At 41.2% G+C, this 21,128-nt stretch overlaps 1 protein-coding gene across 1 annotated transcript in view; it reads left to right on the forward strand.

The window, feature by feature from the left end:
- The first annotated feature begins 283 nt into the window (after positions 1-283).
- ABCC8 (ATP binding cassette subfamily C member 8) overlaps positions 284-21,128 on the forward strand; it is a 119,740-nt gene continuing 98,895 nt past the window's right edge. Inside the window, exons 1-3 of the mRNA XM_044681809.1 lie at positions 284-431; positions 7,266-7,407; positions 19,561-19,682. Coding sequence (XP_044537744.1) covers positions 284-431; positions 7,266-7,407; positions 19,561-19,682 — 412 coding nt within the window. The remainder of the gene's footprint in view (positions 432-7,265; positions 7,408-19,560; positions 19,683-21,128) is intronic.

The following is a 21,128-nucleotide window of genomic DNA, read 5'->3' on the forward strand; positions in this document are numbered from 1 at the left end:
ACNCGCGCGCGCGCACACACACACACACACACACACACACACACACACACACACACACACCGGTGCCACCTCCAACAGGGTCCGGGACTGGGGCGAGGGTGAAGGGCGGAGGTGGCAGCTCAGGTAGCTGGGTCACAGCGGCTGGGCGGGGCTGGAGAGGGAGCGGGGGTTGGGGGCAGGCTGACAGCTGGTCCGGAGCAGCAGCGGCGCCGGGAGGGAAGGAAGGAGGCTGGTGAGCCCGCAGCCTGAGCCCTGGCCCGGCCCTCCTGGACCCCGCGCCGCCATGCCCTTGGCTTTCTGCGGCAGCGAGAACGACTCGGCCGCCTACAAGGTGGACCAGGGCGTTCTGAACAACGGCTGCTTCGTGGATGCACTCAACGTGGTCCCACACGTCTTCCTGTTCTTCATCACTTTCCCCATCCTCTTCATCGGTAAGCTTGAGAGTGCCGGGGCTGGGCAGGGGGGCAGCAGCAGCGGGAGCCCGGGCCGGGGCTCAGACTTTCCCCTCACTTTTCCCAGCCACTCCGCCGGCTTTCCTACCTCCGCCATCCCCAGCGTCTTTCTGCTCTTTTGCCCTTCTCGGTTCGCCCTTTTCTGACATTTCTCCCAGTGCCTTCTTCTCTTTGGTCTTTCTCTCTGAGCAACCTTTCCTTTCCAAACGAGTTTTCTTGGGCATCCCTGCGTTCTTCCTGTCTCCTGGCCCCGCTTTTGTGCGCTCCAGCCCCACTCTCGGTTTGGCTTTCTTGCCTCAGCTCCGCTGGCCTCCACTCTCCCTTCGTTCCTTTTTCCAGGGCTCTTAACACCCCCTAAGGGAGACTTAACTTCAATAGGTCCTTGTTCAACTTCCTTGGTCAGCCTTTAAACCTAAATCCCTAACCTCAGAAAGCTCTTCCAAAAGATACAGATTCTTCCCTCTTCCCCCGCTCTCCAGCCTCCCTTTCAGGTCGTTCTCCCACAAAGTGCCCCAGATGATATTAATGAAAAGAAGGGTGATGGTAAGAGTGGAGAGAGAGGAGTTTGGAGTTCAGGTACCCGGGGTTGAAAGTCGGGTCACAGCCGGTTGGTTCTGGGAGAAGCAACTGGGCTCAGAGTGAGCCCACTGAGAAGTCCCAGGTAGCAGGACCAGCCTTCTGTCCTCTCCTCCAGTGCCATTTAAGGTCTTCCTCCTCTCTTATCCCTACTTTCCCCTCTTCCTAAAGTGCAGGTCCTGGCTAAGTCTCAGTGTCCCCAAAAGGGGAAGGGAGCTGTCACGTCTAGCTTTCTCTCCTCCCCAATCCTTATTTCATCTGGACTAGATGTCGTCAATCTCCAGTTAGACAAAATTCCCATGATCTGAGAGCTCTGGGAAGATAGAAACTGGACCAGGAAATGCTTGTGCCCTGGGGTAAATGAGAACCCATAGAACCTATATGGAGTCAGGAAACCTGAGTTCAAATGCTCACTTGGCCAAAAACCACCCCTGTGACCTTGGGCCTCTTCTTCTTCATCTCTTAAAAAAAAAATGAAGTTAGACTAGTCACTCTCTAAGTTTTCTCCCAGCTCTAGATCATAAAGTCATAAGTATGTCAGAGCTAGAAGGAACCTATAAGACCACAGATCAAAACCCTCTCATTTTCCAAGTGGCTAAAATGAGACTCAAAGTAAAATTATTTACCCAAGTCATTCAAGTAAAAAATGGTCTAACTAGAACTTAAACCATTCAAATGACTTTTGCTTTCCACTAAGCCCTACTGCATGCCTCCTTTTAAACTTCATATCCAAGCCTAGAGCTAATCATAGATGCCCTGGAAGCCTAGATAGGTCTGGTTTTTGTAATTTAACCAGTTGGTGAATATTCCTGCCTCTGTGTAGCATATATTTTGGGGTTTTCATTTTTAGTTTTATTTTAAGTTATACTTCTAATTTTAGTTTCACATTCTCTCCCTCCCTTCATGCCCTCCCCCACCCATTGAAAAGGCAAGAAATATGATAGCCATTATACATATACTGTCATGTAAAACATATTCCCACATTAACTAAATCTCCCCTGCCAAAAAAAAATAACAAAAATGAAGAAAGGGGAAAAACTTCAATCTGGACTCCGAGTCTATCAGTTTTCTCTCTAGAGATGGATAACTTTTAATATTATGAGTCCTTTAGAGTTGTAGTAGCTCATCATATTGATCAACTACTAAGTTTTTCACAATTGACTATCTTTCCTATTGTTAATGTGGCTCACTTCACTTTGTTTCAGTTCATTTAGATCTTTCCAGTGTATTCTGAGACCATCTCATCACATATATACCAGTGGTTCCCAACCTTTTTTGGCTTACCGCCCCCTTTCCAGAAAAAATATTACTTAGTGCCCTGGAAATTAATTTTTAAAAAAATTTAATAGCAATTAATAGGAAAGATAAATGCACCTGTGGCCATCACTGCTTCCCTGGATCGCTGCAACACCCACCAGGGGGCGGTAGCGCCCACTTTGGGAATCTCCCATATACCATCACTTATACCATAATTTGTTCAATCATTCCCCAACTGATAAGTCTTTGCTCATATCCAGTTCTTTGCCACCACAAAAAGAGCTGCTAAGGATATTTTTTACATATGAGTCCTTTTCCTTTTTCTTTGGTCTCCTTAGAGTTTTATTGCTGGTCAAAGAGCAGGCAGAGTTTTAGAGCCCTTTGGATCAAGTTCTGAATCAGCATAATATTTTGTACATAGGCACGGAATCAGAATCTATATGACCCCCTTTGGAGATACCAAAGCAGGATTCATTCACCCACAGGGCTAACATTAGACTAGATGATTTTTCTAAGCCTACTTCTGTGGAATAATCAGACTTCCTGAGTCTGCACTCATACTACATACCCTCAACAGATACGCATGTAACAGTGCTTGTTCCATCAGTCAGTGCAACATGCCAAGGTATCTCTGTTGTGTTGGGGGTGTCAATGTCCTTTCAAACATCTTGATTTTGCTTTAATTTTAAAATAAAAGTAGGCCCTACATTGTTAGAGGGGGAAGTGTTACAAATGTGAATAAACATGAGTAGAGTGGTGGGGCTTCCACAGGTTGATAAAACACATACCTCAGATGTAGCATATGTGCAGAGTATGCTGGAGCCAGCTCCTATGGGCTAAAGCCTATTGTTAAATATTTAGTATGGATACCTACACCATGGAAATTGGCAAATACTATGAGTCAAGTCTTGATTTATTGTCTTATTTATTGTCCAGACTTAAAATAGTGATGGGGAAAAATGCTAATAAGGAAGATTATACTTAAAAGTGTGTCATGTATGCATCTTTCGAGAGCCAGTTGTTAAACATTTATCAGAACATCCCTGCATATATGTGACATATAGACGCCAGTATTTCTACTTCAATTGGTAAGCATTGGCACTCAGTAGGTCAGTAGATACAGCCAAAATGTATACTTCTCATTTGTTTTGGTTTTTTTTTTTTAATCTAGTCGATGGCTTCTGTCTTCAACCAATTATAGGATCATAGATTTAGGACTGGAAGGAAATTTTGAGACCATCTAACACAACCTCCCTTTACAGATGAGGAAACAGTGTCACAGAGAAGATTAAGACTTGTCCAACTCACACAGTTTGTAAGTTGTCTAGGAGGAATTTGAATCCAGGACTTCCTGGAAGAAGCTAATGATCAGCCTGGAAAAGAGAAGATATAAGGGAGATATCATGACTCTTTTTAAGGATTTGAAGGATTATTATAGGGAAGAGGGTTTACTTGATCTGCTTGGCTATAGAAAGTAAAACCAGGAGTAGTGCTTAGTCTTGTGATCTTATCTCTGAATATTCTCTCCATCAATCCAGAATGCAGCCCCTCCATGCTTCCTCCTCCTATGTAATATTTTTTTTGAGCCCTTGGCTTCTGGCTTAGAATCAATGCTAAGTATGAGTTCCAAGGCAGAAGTGGGATAAAGATTAGGCAATTGGAATTAAGTGACTTGCCAAGGGTCACATAGGAAATATCTGAGATCCGATTTGAACCCAGGACCTCCTGCCTCTAGACCTGGCACTCTACCCACTGAGCCACCTAACTACCCCTATAATTCTTGTCCATATTCATTTCTAGCTCTCTACTCACTACGCTGAAGGTGTTCTTGTAGTTCTTTGCACAACGCATGGGTGCCAGTGGGCTACTCAAACTGTTCATCTATTGACCCCTTACCCTCACCACCTGCCTGGACCACATAATTTTCCAATCCTATATTTCCTCAATGATATACCTTAAGAATGCTTTTGTTTAGTGAGCAATGTCCCCCCCTAAAACAAATCTTTTAACACCAATGTTCTTTTGGTAACATTAAATGGTTTGGGGAATCCCCCTGGAATCCCACAGGCTTTGTCACTCAAATGATGATGAAGAGAGCAGCTAGGTAGCACAGTAGATAAGAATCCAGGGCTTGGAGTCAGAGAACCTGAGTTCAAATCTGGCCTCAGATGCTTCCTAGCTATGTGGTCCCAGGCAAGTCACCTAGCCCCAATTCCTTATTCTTGCCACTCTTCTGACTTGAAATTGATACTAAGACAGAAGTTAAGGGGTTTTTTAAATGTCTATGAAGAGATGTGTAGGAAGCTTGAGCAGGTAGCAACACATTACAAAAAAAAAGAATTATATAGAAGTGGCATAAAGGATAGCAGCACAGAAACGGATGGCTAGGAAAAGAGATGGCTAGGTCATGTAGCCAGAGTGAGGTATAGAACCAGCGCAGAGCCCAAGTACCCCGCTGGTATCCGTGCAATGTTAAGAGACTTGGAGGAAGACTCCCAGAATGTTGGGTGGACCTACCCCCATCACAGATTTATTGGAGGACATTGACAAGAGTCAAAGGACAGTTAGGCAGAGATAGCTTGCCATCTGCATCATTGGAGAGAAGCACTCATATTAAGATCAACCCTGTCAAAGCATTTTAGTAAGAATTCCTTATGCCCCCTGGAGAACTAGAAGCAATGGGAGAGAAAATTTTCAGAAGCAGATTTCACTCAGTGTAAAGAAAAACTTCCTTGCTACTAGAACTGTCAAAAAATATGGAACAGGTTGCCTTGTAAGGTAATGAGTTCCCCAATTCTAGAAGTATTCAAATGTAAACTAGATAACAGCTTGTCAGGGATATTGTAAGAGGCATTCAAGTTCAAGTTCAAATATAGTTTTGACTAGGTGCCATCTGAGGTCCCCTTTAACTCTGAAATTCTGTGAATAAGCCCTCTTACCAAGCAGCTAAAAACTAAGACTAAATTCCACATCTTGGCTTATATGCCAGACGAGGCTTGATCCCTTTCCTGGCAGGGGAACTTTTTCATTATACAGGTTGATAAATATAAGAGAAGACAAAATGAAACATATGCACCCAAAAAAAAAGACATTCAGCACATAGATTCTGTATGAATAATGTTACTCTCTTGGACCTTATGCTAGACCTTCTAGTCACTCTTATCTTTCCTAGGAATGTCTCTTCCCTCAAGCCAAGATTGGCGAACCTTTTCTGAGTTTGAGTGCTCAGAGGGAAAATTCAAGCTATGAGCCCCCAAATTACCCGAGAGAGATGAGGGAGGAAGTGCTTGCTTTGAGTGACTGGGCAGAGGAGTGATGCTTGCAAAAAATGTTCTCCAGCACTGGAAAGAGGGGGAATGGAGCAGCTCCCCAAGTGCCGGCTCTGCACACGTGCCACATCTTTGTCAACACTGCCAAACTGTCTTCCCCCACTTCTAATCCTTCCAAGAGAATTTGCAGCTCCCTTTCAGATAATGGAGGGAGTTTAGGACTTAAGAGTCCAAAGATCTGAGTTAAAATCCTAGTTCTGCCATATTCTGCTGGTATGGTCTCGGGCAAGTCACTTAACCCTTCTAAGCCTCCATTTCCTCATCTATAAAATGTGATCATAATATTTGTACTTCCCTCACCAGCGTATTATGATAAAAGTGAAGTCTGAAATATCGTTATTTCAGAGAGCCCCATATGAGAGAACAGCAGGTTTTTGATGTTCACAAAATCAAAATATCAAAGCTGGAAAGGAACCTAAAACATAGAGTGTCAGAACTGGAAGGTTCTATAGAGCTATAGAATATTAGAACTGGATGGGACTAATTTAGAATGTAGAAACAGAACCTAGAATGTCAGAGCTAGAAGGACCTTCAGAACCAGCCAGTCCAACTCCCTCCTTTTACAAAGGATTAAAATAAGGATTAAAGACAAGTGACTTACCCAAGGATTACATGGCAGAGACACTACTCAGATTCAAGGTTTCAAGCTCAAGGTCTATGTTTATCCATATCTATCTGCTTATCCAGACCATTTCCTAATATTAAATTATGATAAAGAGCTTGACACAGTGTCTGGCACATAGTAAGAGATATATAAATGTTACTTATGATGATGATGATGATGACAATGATAATAATGATGATGATGGTGGTAGTGATGATGATGATGGTGATAGTGATGATGATGATGGTGATAATGATGATGATGATGATGATGATGATGATGATGATGATGATGATGATGAAGGCAGGTAGTGGTGTTGGTGGGAATGTTCTTTAAAAGCATCTCTCATCGTATTAATACACAGGAAAATGTATCAGTGACAGCCTCAGAATCAGGAAGACCTGAGTTCAAGTCTTACCTCTAACACATCCTGGCTGTGTGACTCTATACAAATCACATAACCTCTAAGAGCCTCCAGCCAGCTCCCAAAAACTACAGATTGCAAAAGTTACCCATCTGCTTTGCTAGAGAGAGTCAGTCTCTCCAGTAGACTGTGCCTTATCCTAATGAAATCATTGTTTCAGACCATCAGTTCATACAAACATGCATTTATCACCGACTAATCCTCAAACCATTACAAAGGCATCTACATGGAGCACTAAACCCTTAGTCAAGCTAGATTTGAGTTCAAATCTGACTTCAGAGATCTACTAGCTATTTTGATAGCTTACTAGCCTTCAGCTTTCTCATCTATAAAATGGGAATAATTATAGTACCCACTTCTCAGAGTCACTTCTAGGATAAAATAAGATAATATTTATAAAATCCTTTGCAAAGCTTAAAGTGCCTGATTTTTATTATCAAGTGCCTAGTGCCTACTATGGGCTAGGCACTGTGTTCAGTGCTAATGATATCAAGACAAAAATGAAACCATCTCTGTCCTCAAGGAGCTTACATTCTATCATTTCAACGACATGAATATATTGGCACACTTGTATATCGTAAACCATTTCTATAGACTGTGACTGAGCTGTTCATTCTCTTCAGGATGGGGCAGCCAGAGTGCCAAAGTTCACATCCATCACAGTACATGGCTTCACTTCCCTGGTCACAACCTTCGCTGGATCCTGACCTTCATGCTGTTGTTTGTCCTGGTGTGTGAGATTGCAGAGGGCGTCCTATCAGATGGGTAAGCGAAGCCTCCTTGGGGCATTATTTCAGTGATTCAGACTGCAGTCCTGGGGGGGCCCCATGGAAGATAGCTCACTGACTCCTCCTTTCTCCCTCCTTCCTTCTGGAGTAGAGGAATAGAGAGAGGTACTGGACAGCGTACAGGACTACTTAGCTGTGTGACCATGGACAAGCCAATTAACCTCTCTGAACCTCAGTTTCCTTATCTGAAAAATGGGGATGATAAAACAAAGATGTGAAGAGCAAATAAGATACTGTAGGTAAAGCACTTTGCAATTATAAAATCTATTATATATTGCATAATCACTCTCAGTGTGGGATGGTGGGAACAGAGGGCTGGACTGAGTCATAAGACCTAAGCTCTTGGGAGTCAATTCTACTTATTTTGCTTGAATTTTCCTCTATCTGAATGGGGATGAGATAGCCCCCCCAGATCCCTCATGGTGGACATAGTATGAAAGTCTATGGAAGGGGATAGCTAGGTGACTTAGGGATAGAGAGCCAGGCCTGAAGACAGAAGGTCCTGAGTTCAAATCTGACCTTGGACACTTCCTAGCTGTATGACCCTGGGCAAGTCACTTGACCCCCAATTGCCTAGAACTTACCACTTTTGTGCCTTAGAATTGATGATTGACAGAAGTTAAGGGTTTTTTAAAAAGATATATACAGAATATATGAAGATAATATTTTCAATGGATTGTATGATTAATGATCAAATGAGGAGCAATTGACCTATCACAACCTAATATAGCTGGGCAAGTGGTCACTGTCTCAGGACTGGAGTAAATAGCCATGTGTAGTAAGTAGCTATTACACATGGCTATTTACTCCAGTCCTGTCCCTTCTGTCACTTCTGTCCCTTCTACCCATTCTCTTGGACCCTTTACCCCTGGGTCTGCTGCTTCTCTACAAGACAGGGATAAGAGAATATAATCCACTGGGAAGAATATTGATTGCATTCATGTTGATTTTAAATGTTGATCGATTAAAAGTTCTAGTAAGAGGGGCAGCTGGGTAGTTCAGTGGAGTGAGAGTCAGGCCTAGAGACAGGAGGTCCTAGGTTCAAACCCGGCCTCAGCCACTTCCCAGCTGTGTGACCCTGGGCAAGTCACTTGACCCCCATTGCCCACCCTTACCAATCTTCCACCTATGAGACAATACACCGAAGTACAAGGGTTTAAAAAAAAAAGTTCTAGTAAGTAGCTATTTTGACTCCTTGGCTTCTGTATCCCAGAGCCAACTGGTCCAAGCTGATTCTCAGATTAACAAAGGCCCTGCATGCTATTCCTGGTGTGGATGCTACTGATGTCTGGGACTTTTGGCAAGTAGATAAAACCCTCATGATAAAGTTTTATCATCTATGAGTGGAGGAAAGCCTTCATGATTGTGCTCTTTCCTTGGAAATGGAGAAGACCAAGAGTGTAGGGTAGATGTTTCAGAAATAAAAATTCTCCAACTCTAAATGGGTACAGAGTCATATTGTGTTCATTTAGCAAACATTTGCTGAGCACATACTGTATTCAGGGTCCTGCGCTAGCAGATATGGCAGAGTTGAAGAAGAACAAGAGATAGGACCCACCCTCTGTGTTTTTAAATCTATTGTAGAGATATGTCAGAACATATTGTGATCTGTGCAATCAAAAGAGCTAATCTGGAGGCCTTGATTATGCGTGTATGTCTATGCACACAGGGCTTTCACTCTCTACCAAGGAGCAATCCTGTTGGCACCAGGAAGCAGAGTCCCTAGCTCCACTATTTACAGCCAACTCTCTGATAACAGATGCCACCTAAATGATAGGGGCCCTAACTGGGAACAGCTCCTTCCACTCTTCCCTCTTGGGAGTTGAGACTTCCTCTCGGCAAAGTCAGGACCTTTGGGCAGCAGCTCTTCCTAAGAATAGTTCCATTTCTAAAGCTTCCAAGACACTATTAAACTATGAGACTAATGAATACATCAAACCTCACTAATTCTTATAACTCCAAGACAATCATAGAATATTGGAACCTCAAAGATCTTGGGCTATGTAGTCAAATCTCTTACTAAGTAGGAATACCTCTTGTAACATCTCCAAGAAATAGCTGGAGAGAATAGTTATGTAAGACCCAGAAGCAAATAAGCATAGTAGCCCAGTGTTTGATAAATCAAAGAACCTCTATGATCCTATAACCTGAATCTGAACTACTGGGATGGACTCCCTATTAGCCAAGAATTACTTAGAAAAATGGAAAGCAATATTCAGAAAATTAGATATTGACCAGCATCTTATACCATGTACTACAACAAACTCCAAGTAGATCTAGAATCTAAATCTAAAGATCACATAATCTCAATGGGAAGAGAATGCAAGAAGTTATCTTAATAATAGCTCCTAGGAAGTGACAGTAATGTGAAAAAATAGTGTCACAAAAGTATTTTTAAATGGCCATCCACCTCTCCTCAAAGGCTACAACTGAGCAGAATTCTCTACTTTCTAAGGCATTCTAGTTAGTATTTTTTTCATACATTAGGCATGGTTCAGCATCTCTTCAGCCTCTACCCATTGCCCCTATTTTTGCCTCCTGATACCCAGTAGAACAGCTCTAATCCTTCCACATAATTTCCCATCAAATGTGCAAAGATAGCTAATGCATTCCTCCTAGGTCTCCTTTACTTCAAAATCAACATCCACAGTCCCTTCAACTGATTCTTACTAGGTACAGTGTCCAGTCCTCTCCTCATGCCAGTCACCTTTCTTTGGATACTCTCTAACTTATACTAGGATCCTTCTTTAAATATGGCATCCAGAAACAAGCACAGAACTGAACATGTGGTCTCACCAAGGCAGAGCTGAAGAGGAACAAGAGACACTCTCTGTGTTTTTATTCTATAGTAGAGATATGTTAGAACATAAGGCAGACTGTGATCTGTGCAATCAGAAGAGTTATTCTGGAGACCTTGATCATGCATGTATGCCTATGCACACAGAGTCTCACATATGGCTGCTTTACCTCTCTACCAAGGAGCAATCCTGTTGGCACCAGGAAGCAGAGATAGCATCTAGGACTATCAAACAATCACTAAACCTTTATTTATTTAAAAAAATTTTCCATGGTTATATGATTCATATTTTTCCCTCCCCTCATCCCTCCCCACTCCTGGTGTTGACAAGCAATCCCACTGGGTTATATATAGTATCACCCAAACCCATTTCCACGTTATTCATTTTTGTAAAATAGCAATTCTTTAAAACCAAAACCCTAAATCACATACCTATACAACCAAATGATCAATCACATGTTTTCTTCTTGATTTCTGCTCCCACCATTCTTTCTCTGAATATCGTAAAGATGGGGGATGGATAGCATTCTTTCTCATAAGTCCCTCAGAATTGTCCTCAATCATTGCACTTCACTAAACCTTTATTGAGAGACTTCTGTGTGCCAGGCACTAGATTGGGCACTAGGCTGACAAAGACAAAAGTGAACAAATCCTTACCCTCAAGAAAATAATATTCAAGTTTTTTTTAATTCTTGCCTGCTTCTGTCTTAAAACCAATATTAAGTATCAGGACCAAGGCAGAAAGCTGATAAGGTCAAGTGACTTGCCCAGGTACATATAGGTAGGAAGTATCTAAGGCCAGATTTGAACCCAGGAAATCCTGACTCTAGATCTGGCTTTCTATCTTCCTTGTTGCCCCAAATTTGTAGTCTATTTGGGGAAGCAACACATACATAGAAAAATAAAAGTAAAATATATGTGTTCTTAGTTCCTCATCTATAAAATAAGGGGTTGGGATGAGATCGCCTCCAAAACCCTTTCTAGGTCTGTATCCATAGCCCTAACCCTATAGATATAAAGCAATTTGGATCAGAGACACTAGCCGCTGAGGGAGAAAAGGGTCAAGAAAGCCTTTATAGAAGAGGTGGGGCTTAAATTGAGCTTTGAAGGGAGGCAGAGATGATGAGGGAGTGTATTCCAGACATGGAGGACATCCTTTGCAAATCAAGGAGATGGGAAATGAAATGTCATGTGTGAAGAACAGCAAGAAAGCCAGTCCGGCACAAAGGAGAGTAACATGAAATAATATTGGAAAGGTGGTCTGGAGTCAAGTTATGAAGAGCTTTCATGCCCAACAGAGGACTATATACTTTTAAGCCAGAGGCAACTGGGACTTGTTGATCAGAGGAGTGTCATGATCAAGCCATTGTTTTAATAGTGTCACTACTATGTGAAGGATATAGTAAAGAGAGGAGATACTAAGGGCAAAGAGATTCTGGCTATTGCAATAGCCCAGAGGAGAGATAGTGAGAGCCTGAGCTAGCTGGTGGATATGTGAGTGGAAAGAAGGGGAGATATGTGAGACATATTTTGATAGTAGAATTAACAAGACTTAACACCTGGATATGGAACCAGAGAGATTGAGGAGTCAAGGACAACTTGAGCCTCAAAGCTGTGTAACTTTGGATGATAGTGCCCTCAACAGACATAGGGAAATTGGGAAGAAGTTTAGGTTCAAGGCAGTGGGGAAGGAGGAGGGTGGTCAGAGCAGAGGGAGATAATGAATTCAATTTTGGATACTATTGAGTTTTATATGCCTGTTGAATATCTAGTGAAAATATTTAATAGGGAGTTGGTGATGCAGGACAGAAGCTCAGGGAAGAGTCTGAGGCTAGCCATATAAAAATGAGAGATTATTCATAGAGATGATAATTGAACCCATGGGAGCTGATAGCACCACTCTGTTTACCACACTTATATTAATGTAGTTTAAAATTACCTTAGCCAGTAGATGAAAGGACAATAGCCCTGAAAGCACAGCCTGAGATATCAGATCGAAAGTATATCCAAGAAGATTGGGGGTAGCTGAACCGATTGCCAGTGTACCCCTCTCTCCACTTACTGGCAACTCTTGCCATTTATTTGGCTACATTAGAAATCCTGAACTTTTTGGCTCCAACAGATTCTTCTCTGAAGTAATGGATCCTCCTTATGAATTATTGTTATTCAATTCAGTATTACTAAATCATTATTGAATGTCTCATGGGCTATGTGCCCAGCCCTGGGCTAGGGTTTATATGGGGGGGAGGGGAGGAATCTCAGTCTCTCTGTTTGTTCAATGTCTGTAGGAGTTTATTGGATCTTCCTGCGAATGGTACCTTTCCCAGACTCCTAGGGCTTTATTTAATCAACCAGTTAACAGGCAATTTTTGGAAAGCCAATGATGAGCCAGACACTCTGCTAGGCACTGGGAATACAAATGCAAAACCAAGATGATGTCTGCTCTCAAGGGGCTTATGATCTAAAGGAGGTATGCAACATAGGAGGTAGTTGGAGTCTTACAAGGGAATATTTGATCTGGGCAGTAATGAGAATTGTGAATGGAACCAGGGAGCAATAGATTGCCATGCTTTTCTTGTAGCAATGGTAGTATGATTATATTAATGATTGTTCTTCTCAGATTATTATTAGGATTGTTAATCCAATGACTCTTCATCTCAGAGCAAAGCACAAGAGGTAGAAATGGCATATACTTGGTGGCAAGATAGAAGACAATGCCCATACTGGGTAGATCCAGTTCTGCTGGTGAGATGACTGGATAAGGTGAAGCTTGTTCCAAAGCTGACTAGATATAGTGGACTATGAAATTAATTTGTAACTTTCGTGGACCTTGTAGTTATAAATGTTATATACACCATCATCTCTTATTACTGCTATAGCAGCAGCCTCTGGAGAGGGAGAGGAAGAGTGGGACCATGAGTGAAATAGAGAATGACTTGGGAATTGAGAAAGAAAGTATGTCATCGAAGTATAAAGTCATCGAACCTTAGATTCCTTTTAGGAGGCAGACAAGACATGCAGGATGCAGAGGTCTGAAACTGGCAACTCACTGAAGTGCTCCGTATGGTAGGCTATGTCTGAAGCCCAAATTCGATCCTGCTTAAGGTCCATAAACAGAAGGAATCACACAGAAAAAAAGTAGTTTGGTTATCTCTGACCTAGATGACAACCGTGGGAAAGCAGAAGTCATAGGTCTATACCCAATCAGACTCCAGGCAAAGCTTCTCTTCCTTGCCCTCTAACTTCACCTTTCTCTTTCCTGGAGCCTGATTTTATATCCTGAATCTTCTCCCTGCTCTCAGTTGGATGTCAGTTAATCCCTGCTAAGATGTTAACTGGTATTGAAAAGGTTGGCCCTGTTAATATTTAAGTTGCTGACTAATAATTTTGTTAGCTAACAATTAAGTCATCATTTGATCATAACTTAAGTAATTAAGTTGTCATTTGGTCTAAAGAACAGGGTGCCTGGATAGTAGAAGTCCTATTTTCTTCTCCATGGGAAAAAACAGAATTCATGACAGATGAAAAAGAAATCAAAGAAATTGTTAGAAACAATTTCAACCAAATATTTGCCCCCCCAAAAAAAACCTTGATGAATGAAATGGATGAATACTTACAAAAATATAGACAGAACAAGAAATATGGTAGAAAGAAGGTTCATCTATCAGACAAGAACTTTCAGAGCACCATCCTTAGTATGTGGACTAATTCTTCCATTTCTCTTAGCTCCTCATTGGTAGATGTAGACTAGATCAGACCCTTGTCCAGGAGCCTTACTTAAAATCCCATAGAAAAGAGAGGTATCTGCAACCCTGAATAGGTAGGTTTTGGAAGAAGAGTTGACTTGAATGTCCTCTGAGTTCTCTTTCAATTCAAAGATTCTGAGACTCACCAGCTCATACAACTCAGAATCCTGTACATCAGAGTTAAGAATTCCCCCACTTAAAAGGTGCAAAATCAACAGCATTTCGTGCAGTAATAACCTGCCTCACCCAAGCTGAAGCAGATGATAAAAATCAAAACACTGGTGTCTCCAGCTAACACTCACAGACCAGATTCTTGGTATTTCAAAGAATCATAGATCTAGAACAAGAAAAACCCTCAGAATCCACCTAGCCCCTTCCTATTTTACAAATGAGAAAATAGATTTAGAAAGGCTAAGTGACTTTCCCAATGTTACCCCAAAATGTCATGGACTATGAATAATATTAGCATTGTTAGCATCTGTTATTTGAGGAAATATTTAATTACAAAAAAACTGTTATAAATTTAATCATGCATTTAGACAAATTTGCATTTGAGTAAGCAAAAATTCAAGCCATAAGCATTTATTAAGCACCTTCTGTACTCCACATACTGGACCAGATACAGGATATACAAACAAAAAAATTTTAAATCCCCAGTCTATTGGACCTTGTATACTGATGGGAGGAGCTACATGTACATAGAAGAGGATATACAGAATGAACACAGAATAAAGACAAGGTTAGAGAGGAAGGGCTCTGGCAGCTGTAAGGAAGCAGGTCATCAGAAAAGGCTTCACATACTACCACTATGGGGTGCTTGTAAGGAAGGGAGGCATTCTATGAAGATAAGAAGAGAGTGAACTCTAGGCATGGGAGATAGAAAATACAAAAAGGCACATGCATGTGTGTGTGTCAGTGTGTGCATGCTTGAGTATAAGCATATGTGTAAGTGTGTTGGGAGTGTAAGTGGGTGAGTGTGGGTGTGTGTATGAGTAACAGAGAGAAGGTCAGTTTGGCTGGACCATCAAGTGAGGGAAGGGAAGTAATGGAGATAGATTGGTTTCTAATTTGTGAGGTGCTTTAAGCCCCAAAGAGTAGTTTCTATTTAATCCTAGAGGATTAAACACAACAGTGCCCCTGGAGTTTCTTGAATATAAATGTGACATGGTCAGGACTGCACTTCAGGAAAATCATTCTGGCAGCTTTGCAGGGGGCTGGATTGGAATGGGGAGAGATTTGAGGCTGAGAAACCATTTAATACCTAATAAGAACAGCTAGCATTTATATAATGCTTTATAATTGGCAAAGCACTTTACAAATAATATCTTACCTCATTATTACAACAAACCAAGGAGGCAGATGCTATCCAGTGTGGAAACTGAGGCGAACAGAAGCTAAGGGACTTGCCTAGAGTCACACAAAAACAGTAAATGTCAGAGGTCAAATTTGTTCAAAGATACTTTATTTTCCCAATTATGTGTAATAATAATCTTCAACATTCATTTTCTGAAATTATAAGGTGCAAATTGTCTCACTCTTGCCTTTCGGAGATGATAAGCAATTTGATCCAGGTTATACATGTATATGTATAATATATATGTATTATCATGCAAAACATACTTCCATATTAGTCATTGTTCTAAGAGAATACTTGTAGAAAACCAAAACCCTAAAATAAAACCCTAAATAAACTAAAAGATCATCTGATTTGATCTGCATCTGACTCTAACAGTTCTTTCTCATTCTTTGTCCTAAGTCCTTCAAAATCGCCCTGGATCACTGTATTGCTAAGTCTTTCACAGTTGATCATTCCATAATATTGCAGTTACTGTGTATAATGTTCTCCTGGGTCTGCTTATTTCACTCTGCATCAGTTTGTGTAGGTCTTTCCAGCTTTTTGAGATCATCCTCTTCATCATTCCTTACAGCACAATAGTATTCCATCACCATCATATACCATAATTTGTTCAGCTATTCCCCAATTGATGGGCATCCCTTTAATTTCCAATTCTTGGCCACCACAAAAAAGAACTGCTATAAATATTCTTGTACAATCAGGTCCTTTCCTCTTTTTTATGATCTCACTGGTATATAGACCCAGTGGTGGTATTATAGGATCAAAGAACATGCAGACTATTACAGCCCTTTGGGGCATAGTCCCAAAACACCCAGAGGCCAAATTTGAATGGAAGTCTTCCTGACTTTAGGTCCAGAGCACTATGCACTGTGCCACCTAATTAAGCAGTAATTATGAGACCATTGCAATAGCTTAGGCAAGAGGTAATGAGAGCCTGAACTAAGTGGGTAGCTATGAGTAGAGGGTTGGATGTGAGAGATGTTGTGATGGGCAATTGACAACATTAGCCAATTGACTGGCTATATGGAGGGAGGGAGAATGGGGAGCTAAGCATAATGATGAAGTTCTGAACGTGGGATAGTGGAAGAAGAGTAGTGTCTTCAACAGAAATAGGGAAGTTGGGAAGAGTAGTAGGCTTTGGGGAGGGAGAGGGATGAAATTTGGTTTTGACATGTTGAATTTGAAATGCTTATAGAGGATCCAGTTTGATATTTCCAATAGGTAGTTGGGTCTAGAGCTCAGGAGGGAATCTGGGGCTGAATCTGTGGTTCTAGAAGTCATCAGCATAAAGATAATAATTAAGCCAATGACAGCTGATGAAGTCACTAAAAGAGAGAGAGAGAGAGAGAGAGAGAGAGAGAGAGAGAGAGAGAGAGAGAGAGAAGTTCAAGAGGACCAAGTCAGAACCTTTGGAAACACTAATAGTTAAGGGACATAATATGGATGATGAGGAGCAAAGGATACTGAATTAAATTTATCACAACAGTACTTCCATGCATTTTGTAACTGGTGATATGTGTATATATGAGTCACTGCTGTTCATTTATGTCAGTTGTGTCTGATTTTTTATGACTCCATTTGGGGTTTTCTTAGGAAAGATACTGGAATGGTTTGCTGATTCTCCAGCTCATTTTTTACAGATAAGGGAACTTGGACAAAGTTAAATGACTTGCCCAGGGACACACACACCCAGTAAGTGTCTGAAGCCAAATATATGTATGAGACTGCCTCTATATTCATTCTCTATTTATAGCCACTTAGGTCTTTTGCAAAAAACCCATGACCCTTTTCCCTAGTAGTTTACTGGTTGGAAACCACTGGACAATCCACCTATGCCAGGGATTTGAGGAATGGGAAGAGAAAATAATGGGGAGAAGAGGTGTTAGCATTGCTACAATTTTTCTTCCACCACCCAAGCTTTCCCCATTCCTTCCTCATCCTGGCACTTGACAGTCTCCACTGATCCTACTCACCCGTTCTGAGCAGCATTGACCAATTAGTCATGGCCATCAAAAGCTAAATATCTACTCTTTGTAGGTGTTAGCTGGTAATTACAGTGTTAGCTGATAAGTAGGGTGCTAGCTGATAATTAAGGTGTTAGCTAATAACGATTTACATTATGATCCCTGGGGAGTGAGACTTAGCTGAAAAGTTCTCTTCTGGTGTATCTCTGACTATTCACACATTACAGCAGACTCTGAGGACAAGCTAAGGGGCATGGAATGTAGGGTGGGGAGTAGGAAGTGAATAAGGAAAAAATCAACTCTGGAAAATGGATGGCCTCTAAGCCTTCAGCTAGCCTACTATTGTCACTACACAGATCTGTCATTAATCTGGCTTGGACTAGGAGGCTTATCTCTGTCACTTAAACTTATCAAACCATTCAGGCCAGAGGAATTTAGTTTCTGATACAAAGAAATGGTTCTCATGGTCCATTGACCTCAAGGCTCTAGCCAAGTGCAATGACCCTGTTCTCCATTTTCCAAATTTAGGAAGGAGTGAGAGAGGGAGGCAGGGAGGGACATTCCTCATTCCTCTCCAGACTTCTCTCCTAACTCATTTCTCTAGGACATTCTCCAACATGCCCCAGGACTGGTACCTTCATAGTCCCTTACCTACGGTTTTTAGCTTCCATTTATGTATATGTTGCCTTCCCTCATTAGAAAGTAAGCTCTTCCAGGACAGGGACTGTCTTTTTCTGTTTGTATTTATATTCCTAGCATTTAGTACAGTGCCTGGAACACAAAAAGCATTTACATACTTGTGGACTTGACTTACTTAATTTCAAAGGCCCTCTTAGCATCAAGGTCTATGATTCAGGACCCTGGTACAGTTGATAGACCAGTGGAGTTGGAATCAAGAGTACCTGAGTTCAAATCATTCCTCAAGTAGTTACTAGCTGGGGTACCCTGGGTTAATCCCTTAGTCACTCTGAACCTCAGTTTCCTCATCTGTAAAATGGAGACAATACTACCTGTACTTTCTTGCCTCACAAAGTTTTTATAAGGTTCAGGTGAAGTCATGCATGTGAAGTGCTTTTCCAACCTCACCATGAAAGGGTGTGGAAATCATGGAAAGTGACATATATGTCAGCTCCCAACTTCCTTGGACTGTTGTAAACAAAAATATATTTTTTAAATTTTAAAATAAATTTTTAAAATGAAATAAAGTGGTTTGTAAATGCATAATTTCTCATTCTTAGGGATTTGGTTTTGGGTTTTCCATCACCTTTATTTCTGAATACATCCCTCCTTTCCTGTCCAGTCCCAGCTCTACATTTGGTCAAGTCAACAAGCATGATTAAGGGTGTGTGCCAGGCACTGTGCTAAATGCCTGAGAATAGAAATACCCTCAGAAAGAAAGATGATCATTGGAAACTGAGGGGATGCTCACTGTATGATTGTGAGGAAATCTGTTGTGCAATAAAAATGATGATGGGATGGTTTCAGAAAAACTGGAAAGACCTATATCAACTGACACAAAGTGAAGTGAGCAGAACCAGGAGGTCATTATGACAGCACAGTAACAACAATTTTGGAAGGATGATCAGCATGAAAGATTTAGTTACTCTGATCAATACAATGATCTAAGTCAATTCCAGAGAATCCAATGATAAAAAATGTTGTGCACCTTCAGAGAGAAAACACATAAATTCTGAGTGCAAATTGAAATATAATTTCCTCACTTTGTCTCTTTAATAATATGGCTAACATGGAAATATGTTTTGTATGATTTCACATGTATAACTAATGTCATGTTGCTTGCCTTCTCAGTGGTGGAAGAAGGATAGAAGGAGGGAGAGAATTTGGAATTCAAATTTTAAAAAGAAAAAACATTTTTAAAAATCCAATAAAATAAATGAGAATCCAACAAAAAAAAAAAAAAGGAAAGACAATCTCTGCCCTCAAGGAACTTACATTCTAATGGGGAAGATCCAAGTACAATCTTCCATATCCTTAGATTCACACTTCTGTAAAAAAGTGACTTTCTCAATAGCTTATTTTTATTATTACTGAAACAAAACCCTCATTTTTCTCTCCCTCTCCCTTAGTCCTGTCTCCAAACACCATCAATTTAGAGAATTGCAGTACTTAAGAAAACAGTGAGTTTGGCGATGGGACATGGCATTCTTTGTCTCACTGTGTGCAGGATGGCTTTTGCAGCCTTCCTAGCATCTGCCATGTTAGACTAGTACAAGAACTTCTGTCTCTCTCTCTCTCCTCCCCCTAGGGTGGCCGAGTCCCGTCATCTGCACTTGTACATGCCTGCTGGGATGGCGTTCTTGGCAGCTATCACATCTGTCGTCTACTATCACAACATTGAGACCTCCAACTTTCCCAAATTGCTGATTGGTATGTAAAAGAGCTGCTTCACAACTGAATCAGAACCAGCTGCTGTTTTCCCTGTGCATCCATAGCCAGCTGACGATGGCCAGTCACAGAGACTAGAAGGAGATTCTAGCACTCTGTGGGAGTTTGGGCTAGATGGGACTGGCAGTCATTTTCACCTGTGAGAACCTAGAATCCAGATTCTGACTATATATCTCCTTCTAGTCTCTGGAACTGCTGTTTAGAAATCTAGGCTGCCTGTCGGGGGCTCAGGCTGTCTGGCTCAGCCTGTGTAACTGGGGTGGAGAATAAACATGACCTGTAATCATTAGGTGAGGCCAGATGCCCATATAAAGTCCATTCCTCTCTGACCACTGAGCCCTACATCCTGCAGTCTGGAAGGCCATATTGAAATCAAAAGGAAAGACCTTCTCATAGGAGGGTGAAGGGAATAGAGATACTGGTCCACATTTGAGGCACATATAGTACACTGGAAAGAACTTTGGAGAGAAAGACCATGAGTTCAAATCCTGATTCTTTTGCCTGCTGTTTGATCTTGGGCATGTCCTTTTATTTCCTTGATCTTAGTTTCCTTATCTATTAAATGAGGAGTTTGGACCAAATAGTCTCTAAGATCCCTTTTTACTTTAAATTTGTAGTCTGTGATTTGAAGGAGGAAGAGGAAAATATGGAAGAAGTGGAATGAGCAGAGAAGCAAGAATATGAGAAAAATGACTAAAAGACAATAACAATAGGTTACCTTTAACAATATATAGTTAGAGACATTTTACATATGGTATTTCATCTGAGACAGACTCAAGTTCTTAAAGTCTTCTACAAGGATAGTATTGATTCAATACTTCAAGCATCCCTAATTTCTTCTATGTGGCTATATCCACTAGTGATATAGATTTGTCTATGACTTGATGGGTGTTTTTGAATCAATACTGTGTATTGATTCCAAGACAGAAGAACAGTAAGGGCCAGATAATGGGAATAACTTGCCCAGGTTCACACAGCTAGGAAGTCTGAGTCAGATTTGAACCCAGGACCTCCCATCTCTGGGTCTTTCTCTCTATCCACAGAGCCACCTAGCTGCCCCCATTGACAGATGGTTTTTGAAACATGCTATGACTGAAAAATTTATCACACTCACCATGTAGCCTCCATTTGCATTATTGAGTCCTGGTACAAGTCTCTTCCTTTCATGGATCTGTTACCTCACTGAAGTGGTAGGGAACAAACAACATGGTGTATTAGAAGAGGGTGTTGGATTTTGAGTCATAGGAGCCTGGCTCTACCTTTTATTCCCTCTATGACCTTGAACAAGTCACTGAATTTCTTGGCCTCAGTTTCTTATAGACTACATAATTTTTACTTTCTCTTCTAGATCTAAGTCTACAATCCTGTGATCCTCTCTCCTCATTTCATAGGCTGGAAAATGTGAGATGCTGAGTAGGATTACATGAT

The sequence above is a fragment of the Gracilinanus agilis genome, chromosome 6 (genome assembly GCF_016433145.1).
Source record: "Gracilinanus agilis isolate LMUSP501 chromosome 6, AgileGrace, whole genome shotgun sequence".
NCBI classification, from domain to species: Eukaryota; Metazoa; Chordata; class Mammalia; order Didelphimorphia; family Didelphidae; genus Gracilinanus; species Gracilinanus agilis.